Raw genomic sequence first — 12,095 nt, forward strand, 5'->3', positions numbered from 1 at the left:
AGCTAAGTCAAGTGAGATACACTCACACCATCCTGGAAGGATAATTTTAGAACCAGTTTCAAAGCAGACTATAATTCAAAAATGCCCCTGCCACTTAGACCCACACAGAGATGTTACTAGCCTCACAAAATGTCATCAGATAATTGAGTTTTGCCGGCAGTGGGAGTGACTGCAGCCACTGTGGCCTCCTTGTTGGGAGAGGCAAGAGGAGGAGAAGGGGGCGGTTTATTAGAAATAACTTTAGGGAGGGTAAGATAACAGTGGACATGCAAAAGCCACGGGCTATTGATTGCAAATCTGGCAAGGCTGTAGGCCATTCTCATTGCAGGCAGGGCACCTCAGGGCCCGATAGGACTCCTTAAATCTGTTGGCCAGCATCGAGAACTTGCTGCCGTGGCACAGAGAGCAGGTAGCACTGCCCGACCCTCGGCAGTGAAAACAGCTGTCCTCGGGAATGTCCCCTTCCTGCAAGAGACAGGTTAGGGTTTAGTTAAAGCAGCAGTTCAAGTCCGTTGTTCACATGCAGGTCAAAACAGCACTAGACTACAGCAAAGGCTGGGGCAGAATAGAGGAAAATGCTTCCCACAAATGTCAGTGAGAGAATCATCTGCGACCCAGAATAGTCACAGCAATTTTATCAGAGAGGATTCCCCTGGTGGACACCTCTAAGACAGCATCCCCTGCCACCACACTTTGCATTCCGAGACTTCATGATCTTTATTGCCCTTGTCACTATCTCTGACCTGTTTTTTCTGTAAGCTCCATAAAGGGCAAAGACTTTATTTTCCTTATTGCCAAATACTGCAAGTGAACCCTTGTAGCATGCCTGATAGGTGCCAGGTGCTGTTCTAAGTGCTTGCTATATATCATCCATCTAATCATCACAAAATCCCAGTGAGATAGTGTAAGTATTATTATCCTTGTGTTGCAGTTGGGAAAATGAGATACTGAGAAGTCGTTTGCCAATGGTCATACACACAGCTTGAAAAAGGAAGAGGTGGGTTCTCATCTCAGCGATTTGAGCACCAGAATTCACACTCCTAATGCCTATGTACACAGCCCCTCATTGTAGTTGTCCATAGTAAGTGCCCAAGACTGTTCTGTGTGACTGAGAGATGACTGAGTGGAGAAATGAATGAATCGATAAATGTTACAATCCTTCAAAGCTTAGCTCTGAATGCTTGCAGTATTTATATCTTTATTCTCTTTGAGAGCTAAGGCCCAGTGATTAAGAGCTCTGTACTTTGGAGTTAATAGACTAGGACTGAGGCTATTGTCTGCCATCAGCTGTGCAACTTGAATAGTTCCCTTAGCCTCTCCCAATCTGTTTCTTTATTTATAGAACTGAATAATAATGTTTACCCTTCTGAGTAGCTGGAACATTAAATGAGAGAATATATGTAATGCAATATTATCTGTCAGATCATAGGTTCACCTTCTTCTAAGCCTTGCTAACAGATCTCCAGTTCTTGACTCCCATTCTCCAGAAAATGTTCCTTGGCTATTGTCTTGCTCTCTCCCTTAAAGCTATCTTAAGGAAATTGGTGATCTTGGTACTCCTTATAGACTATGAACCTTCCCAGAAATAAGGGGAGATACTAGATCGAAACCTACTAAATCCAGTACCAAGTCCTGGCCATTTCAGCTTCTGAAAATCTCAAATCCATCCTGCTTTCTTCATCCCACAACTACAATCCTAGCCCAATTGCCCACTGACTCTGGCATGAACTGAGTGTGGACCCATGCCTCTGGTCTTGTGGGATGTTCTCCCCACTAATGCCAAGCTTATTAAGTTGCCTGCAGTAATGATTGTTACATAGAAAGCAATTAGGAAACCTTTTTAATGAACACTTGCCCTCCAGATAAAACCTCAGGATAAAACCGAGTCTCCTTAGCTGATTTAAATTTTTTGTCACTTCTTTCATCAGGATCTTGTTCATGGGCCTCTCTGTACTTGGTCTCCAGGGACCTTTCCCCGATCCCAATGCAGCCAACTCCTGCTTGTCCCCAGAAGTCAGCTTAGCAGCTCTTCTTCCAAGAAGGCTTGCCCACCCACAGCTCTGGACCAGGAGTTCCCCCACCCCCATGGCCACCTGTACTGCTCCTGGCATGACAGGTATCCCATACTCCAATGAAAGTTCCTGTTGATTAGACAGGGAGCTCTCTGGACTTGTACCATTTCATCATCACTTCCCAAACATCTAGTGCAGTGCCTGGCACACTACTTATGCCAAATGAATAAACAAATGAACAATAATATCTGGAGAACCCTTCCTGTTCTTAAATTCTAGGGACCAACAAGACAGCAGGAGTCCAATGGGTAGCTCTACCCAACTCATTCAGCTTTCTTTTATAACCTAAGAATAAAAATAATCCCTGAAAAGGGAGGCATAAGTTTTGAAAATAGCTCCATCATGCTGCAAATTGCCTAAGAAGATACTAAATTTTATTTATTCTAGATTTAAGGAATGAAAGTAATTACCCAATTGACAAAAACTCAAATCATGTCTATGTACCCTTTTGTTAATATTTTATTGATTGCTACCATATTTTAGTATGTTAACAATGGAGAATTTGTTTTCTTAAAGTATTCAAAATAATTCGTATTTGCAAAAATATTCTTAAAGCAAATTGCCACGATTCATTTCCTGCCAAATCCATTAGGTTTTATGTTTTGTACTTCATCACAGTGAGATTTTAATAACATAAGTCCACACTGCGAGGGAAAGTACAGTAAAATCCTACCATAATGCTATACATGTGATCCAAAAATTCATTTGCATAAAATGCCAGATCAGATATTGAAAGATTAATTAAATGACCTAGTAAGCCTTCTGTAGAGAATAAGAACATGTCTTCCATCAAATTATATCTAATGTCATATAGTTCTAGGGTGCACTACATTATTAGAAGTTTCACTGGAGTTTCCATTCTTATTCTGGGTTACCACTCTCTGACCACTTACCCTTAACATGCTCTTTTTAATCATTCAGCTAATTCAGCAAGTATTTAATAAGCACCACTCTATACAAGACTTGTATACTATAAGCCTCTTTCTTCCTTTCTCTGTATCTTTTAAATTATTCTCAGAAAATATTTAGTAGGATATAGAACATAGTTGCACAGCATAGCTTAGGTTCTAGAACCCAACAGACCCACCAATCCACCTCTTACTAGCTCCATGACCAAGAAGAGGGGCCTGATCTTTTACTGCAGACTCCAAGGCTTGTGGAGCCCTGAAGATGGTAACCAACGCCAATTGAGGCTGCATAATAGGGTGGTTATGGTCAAGAGACTGTTCAACAGATGGACCTAGATTTGACTACTGGCTCTAATGATCTCTGGCAAGTTACTTAACCCAAGCCTCAGTTTCCCTAGCTGCAGAATGTGACTATTAATAATATCTACCTCACAGGGTTCTTGAAAGAGTTAAATGAACTATTGCATGGAGCATTGGTCATGGTGCCTGGCTATCATGAGTCCTCAATAAATGGCAGCTATTATGATTATGATTATGATGAGATGATTATTGCTATTATTTCAAAGTGAGATCACATAAAGCATAAAGAAGCCCAGATGATTTATGGCCTCAAATTCACTGAGCACAAAGCCAGATTTTTCCCCTTCCACCTTTTGCTGTGGCTCGATTCAATTATTCCTCTCCTCTTCTTTGATAGTTAATACAGAAGCTCAAGCCTGGCTGGGCTTTCAGCCTTGCCCTACTCTTTCATCAGATTCTTACTGCTGCCCCGTTCCATCTAACAGAACAAAGAGGCTCTTGGTCAGAAGGGGCTCCTTGATATTCTTTGACCTTCTCTTTTAAAATAAAACTTGTCTAGGCATTTACTGCATGAGGGATTGGGCAAACAAATAGCAATTTAAAACAGAGTTTAAAGGACAGACAAGTGAAGTATAACCTTTCACAGCAGACTTCTGCTGCACACCTCTGTTCTAGTTTATAGCATTACAGCTAAAAAACGCAGATCTCTCCAAATTGAACTTAAAGGTAATTGTCATATCAGGCTTACTCTTGCTTTTTTATTCAGGCCTGCAGTATGACCTGCCTTTTATCATTGCTGGTCCTCTTCTGAAAATACATGCTCCTACAACTTACAATATAGCATGATAGATAATAGAATTAAAAAATGTTATAGTGGGAAGGTAGCACTTTGGATCAACATGTTCAGTCATCTGCCTGCTGCCAGGTTAGGTTCTTTTTTAAAAATTTTTTTGTATAGACAGGTCTCATTATGTTGCCCAGGCTAGTTTCGAACTCCTGGGCTCAAGGGATCTTCCCTCCTCTGCCTGGGATTACAAGCATGAACTACCACACCCGGCCCAGGCTAGGTTCTTAATAGTTCTGCATAGAACATGAGAGAAGATAATGGCCAAAGACTTCTTACCAGCTGGCACTTTGGTCTCAAATTCCAGTATTGTTTCCACAAACATTTAACTAATATTCACTGATTACCTGTTATATGCCAGGCTGTATTTTTCTGATACTGGAACTACAATGTTGCACCCAGCATAAACATGGCCAGGCCTGCCCTCATGGAGACCTAACTGGTAAGAGCAAACACCAAACAAATAATCACACAAATTAAAGTAAGATTGCAACTGTGATGAGGGATGTAAGGTGCCCTGACAGGTCAATCCTAGAGGATTTTTTCCTCATGGAAGCCAGGGAAGATCCCTCTGAGGAAGTGGTGCCTCCTCTGAGATCTCAGAAGCTGAAGGCAAGGTGGTAGGGAGTCTGGGGACATTCCAGGCAGAGGGGATTGGCCTCTGGTAGGAAAGAGAAAACAATATATGAGGGATGGAGATGGGGAGATGGGCAGTGTGTCTGGGGCCAAAAGCTTGAGAAAAGATGTGTAAGAGATGATGCTGGAGGGGCCAGCAGAGGCCAGGCTACACAGAGCTTTCTAGGACAAGTAAGGAGTTTGGGGTTTTATCCCAAGCAATGAAAAGACACTGAAAGCTTAGAGGGGGTGACTATATGGTTTGGCTCTGTGTTCCTACCCAAATCTCATCTTGAATTGTAATCTCCATGTATCAAGGGGGGAACCTGGTGGAAGGTGATTGGATCATGGGGGGCAGTTTCCCTCATGCTGTTCTCATGATAAGTGAGTTCTCACCAGAGCTGGTCGTTTTAAAGCATGGCACTTTCTCAAGCTCTCTCTCTCTCTTTCTCTCCCCTACTGCCATGTAAGACGTGCCTTGCTTCCCCTTCACCTTCCACCAAGATTGTAAGTTTCCTGAGGCCTCCCCAGCCATTTGGAACTGTAAGTCAATTAAACCTCCTTTGTTTATGTATTACTCAGTCTCAAGTACTATCTTTAGAGCACTGTGAAAATGGACTAATACAGTGACAAAAGGGGTGACCTAATCAGATTACATTTAAAAATATCTTTTTGAGTGTGGGGGCAGGTTGGAAAGGTACCTGAATGGATGTGAGCGGAACTTTCAGAACCTTTTGCTAGAGTCCCAGTTGCTTATGCTCTAGGGGAAGGGAAGGAGAGGTAGAAAGGAAGAAAGAAAAAAGTAGATTTTAGAGAAATTGTGGAGAGGTAGATAGACTTATGATATGGGAGAAATGAGATAAGAAGGAACCTTTAGTGCCTCTTGTCTAAGGCCATTACTCAAAGCCCAGTCATGACCTTCTTGTTCTCATCATCTGAACCCTCCCAGAGTGGAGACATCACTCAAGTTCCAGAAAGACCCTGACCAATTTTTTCATAGCAATCCCAGGAGATTACAGTGAATTCCACAGAAAATATCAAGTCCCAGAAAGCCCCTGACCAATTTTTTCATAGCAATCCCAGGAGATTACAGTGAATTCCACAGAAAACATCAAGTCCCAAGAGATGGAATCTAAGAGAGAGAAAATTCATTTATCCAGCTACCCAAGCTTTTAATCTTTTGGCTTAAATGCATCAAAATTGCTTCCTCCACCCCAATCTCACACTGTGAATTAATGAATATCAGCCCTCCTCCCCCTGGTCTGAGCATGTCTGAGCTATGGTTTCCAAGGTGGTGTGTGCACACTTCTAAGGGGTATGAGAGGAAAACATTGGAATATTTATATTTACTTTTTATCTAAAATTAGGCAGATATTAAGCTTTATTAACATTTTTAAAAGAATTTTTATACTAACTTTTAATAAACTTGTGGACACTGACAGCCATATTAGGTCAGGCCGTCACTAGACAAGTGTGGTACCCAAGGGACCCTGGAGTAAGAGTGACGTTCAAATGTTGCTGACAGTAGCGTCCAGCTCACTTGTTCACTTTCAGCACATTGCAACATGTTGCAGTTTACTTGTGCCTGGTCTACTAGATTTACAAAGGATACTCCTTAGTTTTAGCTAAACTAATCTGCCAAATGGAATCATGACTTTACATGATGTCTTCCAGGAGACTATGGATCATGGATAACACCAATAATAGAAGAACAAGTGAAGCCATAAGAAAAGATAGGGCCAGGCCAGGCACAGTGGCTCACGCTTGTAATCCCAGCACTTTGGGAGGCCGAGGCAGAGGGATCACTTGAAGACAGGAGTTCAGGACCAGCCTGGCCAACATGGTGAAATCCCATCTCTATTAAAAATAAAAAAAAAAATTAGACAGGCATGGTGGTGGGTGCCTGAAATCCCAGCTACTCGGGAGGCTGAGGCAGGAGAATCACTTATCCAGGAGACAGAGGTTGCAGTGAGCTGAGATCACACCATTGCAATCCAGCCCAGGCAAAAAGAGTGAAACTCCTTCTCAAAAAAAAAAAAAAGAAAAAGAAAGAAAATATAGGGCTGATATTTTTTTCCACCTCTAGAACCAGCTGTTCATAAACCACATTGCACAGTGAAAACAATAAATATTTAATCAGATCTAAAAAGAAGTCAGCCAAAAAATTAAAAATTTAGAGTATCTGAAATATGGACTTATAACTACTATTGCTAACAATGTACCATTAAAATATAACAAATGTTAAAATTCCTCATATCTTCAAATTTAGGTATCTTAGGTATTCATATTCAAAAGATTTTACTTAAGCAGTGTACAATCAAGCCAGCTTGGAGACCATTGCTGTAGGGCCAGCTCCGAGCAGGATAGTCAAGCTCCCCAACGCACCTGTGTATACCGGTTTTGGGGGAATGTGCTTTCTGCCTCCACCAAAGTTCTATCGTGCTGGTCCCTGCCTCCATAGCTTTCTTCTTTGTTCATCAGAGACTCTTCCCCAGCCTCCTCTTCCTTCTGGAGAATTTTCCTCACAAAATCTCTCTTGTCCATTGGGGTTCGAATGATTTTCAGGTTATTAGTGTAGATGATTATCTTTCCAAAATCTATAATAGGTAGGGGCTAGAGAAATGGAGAATGAGCATGGAAACTTTACCACCAATCACCAAGTAGAGGGCTGCAGAACCTATCCAACATACCAGGAAACAATAGAGAAGGAACTTCTACCACCCAGCATTTTTGATCCCATCAGACCCCAAAGTCACAGTTCATTCCCTGGTCTGTTTGCTCTCTCTAAAAGCCATGAAAGCCAGCTTCCTTCTTCCTGTTGATGGTGACCAATCAAAGCTGAACTACTCAGAGTATTAGAGTCTGGAGAGCAGGGACTAGAGTTTCTATGTGTACTGCATACCCCAACAGCCAATGCAGGGCTGGGTACAATGAGTGTTTAATAAATACAGAGGAACACTTTTTTGTTTTATATAAATATCTCTCTAATTTTTTATCAGCATAAATAATAATATTAGTAGATACCATTTATTGAGCACTATTTGTGTCTCAGGCATCATGCTAAGCATTTTACCAACATTGCCTCAGTTTCTCCCCAAACATCCCTATGAAGCAGATGCTATGGTTTCCACATTTTAAGGTGAGGAGACTGAGCCTCAGTGGGGTTAAGTGCCTCACCAAGGTGACAGAGTTATTCGGGCACTGTAACTAGAATTGGAACCCAAGTCTGTCACCCTAAAGCCCATATTTTTACCACCTATATCACACTATTTAAAAGTATTCCCCCCCCAAAAAATAGGATCATAATATATACTCTGTTGCAACCTATTTTTTTATTAGCTATATAATATGAAAATCATCTATGCTAATAAATAGACTTCTAAAGCATCATTATTAATAGCTTTTGTTCTCTTGCATGGATTTGTCATGTGTTACTTAATCATTTGCTCAAGAATAAACCTGGATAATACCACAATGCAGTAGAGAGGACTGGAGGGTAACTGTTTAGAAATTACTTTAAATAGAAGACTGCCTGACTGCAGCATCTAAACAGATTTGGTTTATACAGTTCTGTAAGCAGGGCAGAGTATTTCATGCTGAGGCATTTAGTTGTGTAGTGTGATTGTGACATACAGGAAAGTCATGTAACCTCTCAACTTCAGTTTGCTCATTTGCAAAGGGGCTGACATCCAGCTGGTAGGCATCACCACAATGAAGCTAGTGATTAAAATACAGAAATGCTTCCATACTGAGTGGTAAACATGTTGTCCTGAGACTCCTGAGTGCCCTCCAATTACCCAGCCTCCCTTCAGGGAGCCTCTAACATCCCTAAACCTAGTGATGTAAGAGTTAATACTTAGGGACCCAAGTCTCAGTACCCTTCTCCAACACTCTATTGGCTTCTCTGCTGATTGAGCAATGTTCCTGTGGTTAAATATTTTTACTTTCATTCCTGAGGCTAATTATATCAACTTCTGGGGGTGGGAGGTACCACGAAAAACATATAAAATAGGGTTTGCAAAAGCTGGAGATACTATGCAGATTGTGAGAACTGTTGCCATTGTTATTATTTAAAATTATTCTTCTGTAGTGCTTGCACAATCATACTACACAACTAAATACTTCAGCATGAAGTATTCTGCCCTGCTTATAGGACTGTATAAACCAAATCTATTTATACGCTACAGTTAAGCAGTCCTGTATTTAAAAGATACTCAGCCAAAACCTGGCTTGAGCAAGACTTCAGTATTCAGGCTCTCTTTGTTGAAACACCCATGGCGTTTTCAATAATTATTTATTAAGCCACAAGCTTCCTATCTGGCCCAATTTTCTCTCCCTTTCTTCAAGGGATCGTGTAGCAGCTTCCATTTCCTATTGTTTTATGCAGGCTGGATTCTTATTTCACACTCTGGACTATCAGTTTCTGAATATCAGAAGATAAGGATGGTGGTACTTTTCGAAGGTTCCATTTCTACTTCCAGTAATAGCCAATGAGGTTCAGTTACTAGGAAGCTTTTCATCTCTAGAGCTGATTTTTTTCAAGACAAAACTCTCAATATGCTAAGAGAATCTGAGATCACCTACTCCAAACCCCTGTTTCTGAGCTGCTCAATGTCTGAGACACCCAAGATAGCAAGTTTATTTTTTGATGTACCCCAAAGATGGAGGGTCTCAAGTCACTTTTAAGGTGTGTTTAAGATAGGCAAATTCTTCCTTGTGTCTAAGAAAACTGTCTGTGTGTAATGAAAGTTCATGTTATGTGGTTACATCAAATGTCAATGGGGAACACCCACTCCTACATGACAGAGGGCCAGGACAGAGCCAAGAATTTTTCATTTCCTTTCTAGTGCACAGAATGGCAACCTGTGTGATTGAGCACTTGTAAATACTCTTTTGTCTGTGGCAACATGCCTAGAGATTATTGATCAGGCACTATTAAATCTTTCCACTGCTCTGTTTTTAAATGCAGAAATGCCTTACCGGGTACTAGAAATTCAGTGGGCTTTGGAGATAGACAGACCTGAGTTCAGATTGTATTAAAATGATGTTTGACAACTGTATGAGATTTGCAAGTTAGTTAACCCTTATGAACTTCCGTTTTTCCAATCTGTAAAACTCTCATAGAAATGTTGTGAAGATGAAATTATGCAATATGTATAAAGTAGGTGTTCAGTAAATGTTACCTCCCTTCCTTTTCCCTTCCATTTTCTTTGAACCTTATAAACTTCAGTTTTAATTGCTTAAAATATTTTTATTATTTATAACTTTTTTCTCTACCCACCACATAAAATTTAAAAGACTCAACATTTCTTTGATAAGAACCTGCTCATTATTACAATGGTGGGTAACATTCACTAAGCACATAAAATGTGCCAGGCACAATGCTAAGAGCTTCTTTTTTCTCTTTTTTTTTTTTTTTTTTTTGAGACGGAGTCTTGCTCTGTCACCCAGGCTGGAGTACAGTGGCACAATCTCGGCTCACTGCAAGCTCCGCCTCACGGGTTCATGCCATTCTCCTGCCTCAGCCTCCCAAGTAGCTGGGACTACAGGTGCCCACCACCACATCTGGCTAATTTTTTGTGTTTTTAGTAGAGACAGGGTTTCACCATGTTAGCCAGGATGGTCTCCATCTCCTGACCTCGTGATCTGCCCTCCTCGGTCTCCCCAAGTGCTGGGATTACAGGTGTGAGCCACCGTGCCTGGCCTGAGCTTCTTATGTGTTATCTTTTAAAATCATCACAACAACTCTTAAGCAACTCCTTTGATTACCCTCATATCACAATGATGTTGAAGGTCAACAGGGTTAACTAGTTTGTTCGAGCTTACCCAGTAAATGGGTAGGACTGAACATCAAGCTCAGGTTTGACAGGTATCAAAGTCCTTGTTTTTTAGAAAGATATATATATATATATATATAATCATGGTAATCTGTACATAACATAGAATTTACCATTTTAACCCTTTCTAAGTATATAACTCAGTGACATTAAGTGCATTCACATTACTGTGCAGCCATCACCACCATTCATCTCCAGAACGTTTTCTTCTTCCCAAATTGAAAACCCGTATCCATTAAACAATGACTCTTCTTCTCCCCTGCCCCCAGCCCCTGCCATCCACCATTCTACTTGCTGTCTCTATGATTTTGAACTACTCTAGGTACCTCAAATAAGTGCAATCATACAGTATTTGTGTTTTCATGACTGGCTTATTTCATTTAGTATAATGTCTTCAAGGGTCATCTACGTTGTGCATGTGTCAAAATGGCCTTCCTTTTCAAGACTGAATTGTGTTATATGTACATACCGCATCTTGTTTATCCATTCATCAGTCTATAGACATTTGGATTCTTTCCACCTTTAGGCAATTGAGAATAATGCTGCTATGAACAATATTGTACATATATCTGTTTGAGTTCAGAGCCCTTGCTTTGAATTATTGCACTTAATTGCTACCCAATGTGGTCTCATAGCCAATATTTACTAGGAAGTGTTTTACATTTGGATTCGTTATTGAAAAGTCATGACATTAGCTCTCATTTTATTCTTTTTCATAAATACCACATTGACAAATGATTCCAGGGTGTGGAGCTACATGAATCCATCCTGGCCACTCTCATGCTCAGAAGCTGGCTATGATTGGGATGGGACACTTGATCAGGAAACAAAGAAAACAGAGATAATGAGGCCAAGCAGGAATCGGACCTTCAACATGGCCTCTAAAACACATAGAGTACTGTGTTTTAACCAACTGAGCCATGCTGCCATGAAGACTCATTTACCTAGATTTATAAATTCTATAGTCCTAGCTACCAGAGAGGCTGAGGCAGGAGGATCCCTTGAGCCCAGGAGTTTGAGATTGCTGTGAGTTATGATCATACCACTGCACTCCAGCCTGGTTGACAGATGAGACCCTGTCTCTAAAAAAGAAAAAAAAATTATACATTTTCATAAATGCTAAATTTAGCACATGACTTATGAAGATCAAGCAACCCAAAATTTATCTACTGTGGCCTTGTATAAGGTTTGCATGAACTGTGTCTTTGTAAATTCTAAATCTACAAATAAGGCATAGTTAAAAAGAAATAGTATAAGTACAAGACTAGCCAAGTACCTAGGATCTAATAAGCACTCAAAAAATGGTAGCTATTATTATTATGTAATAATATGGTTCTCTAAAAAAAGGAACATGCCCTAAAGCAAAACATTTGTAGAATCAGATCTGGATTCTTATTCTGACTCTGTACCCAATGACCCTGTAGTATCAGATGGATCCCTTAACAACTTGGCACTCAATTTTTCTCATCTGCAAAATGGGAATGACCATACTTTGGCTTTTCTCCCCAAGGTTATAGTA

General features: G+C 40.5%; 1 protein-coding gene across 3 annotated transcripts in view; it reads right to left on the minus strand.

Annotated features, from left to right (window-relative positions):
* Window positions 1–208: 208 nt before the first annotated feature.
* GRXCR2 (glutaredoxin and cysteine rich domain containing 2) overlaps window positions 209–12,095 on the minus strand; it is an 83,059-nt gene continuing 71,172 nt past the window's right edge. For 2 of the 3 annotated variants that reach the window (XM_002816035.3, XM_063724301.1), the window contains 2 exons: window positions 7,125–7,352; window positions 209–465 (listed from right to left, as the gene is read on the minus strand). In XM_002816035.3, the coding sequence (XP_002816081.1) occupies window positions 283–465; window positions 7,125–7,352 (411 nt within the window). In that variant the 3' untranslated portion in view covers window positions 209–282. Of the gene's footprint in view, window positions 466–7,124; window positions 7,353–12,095 lie in introns of those variants that run through there. The other variant, XR_008525539.1, reaches the window with a different exon arrangement.

The sequence above is a fragment of the Pongo abelii genome, chromosome 4 (genome assembly GCF_028885655.2).
Source record: "Pongo abelii isolate AG06213 chromosome 4, NHGRI_mPonAbe1-v2.0_pri, whole genome shotgun sequence".
Classification (NCBI taxonomy): domain Eukaryota; kingdom Metazoa; phylum Chordata; class Mammalia; order Primates; family Hominidae; genus Pongo; species Pongo abelii.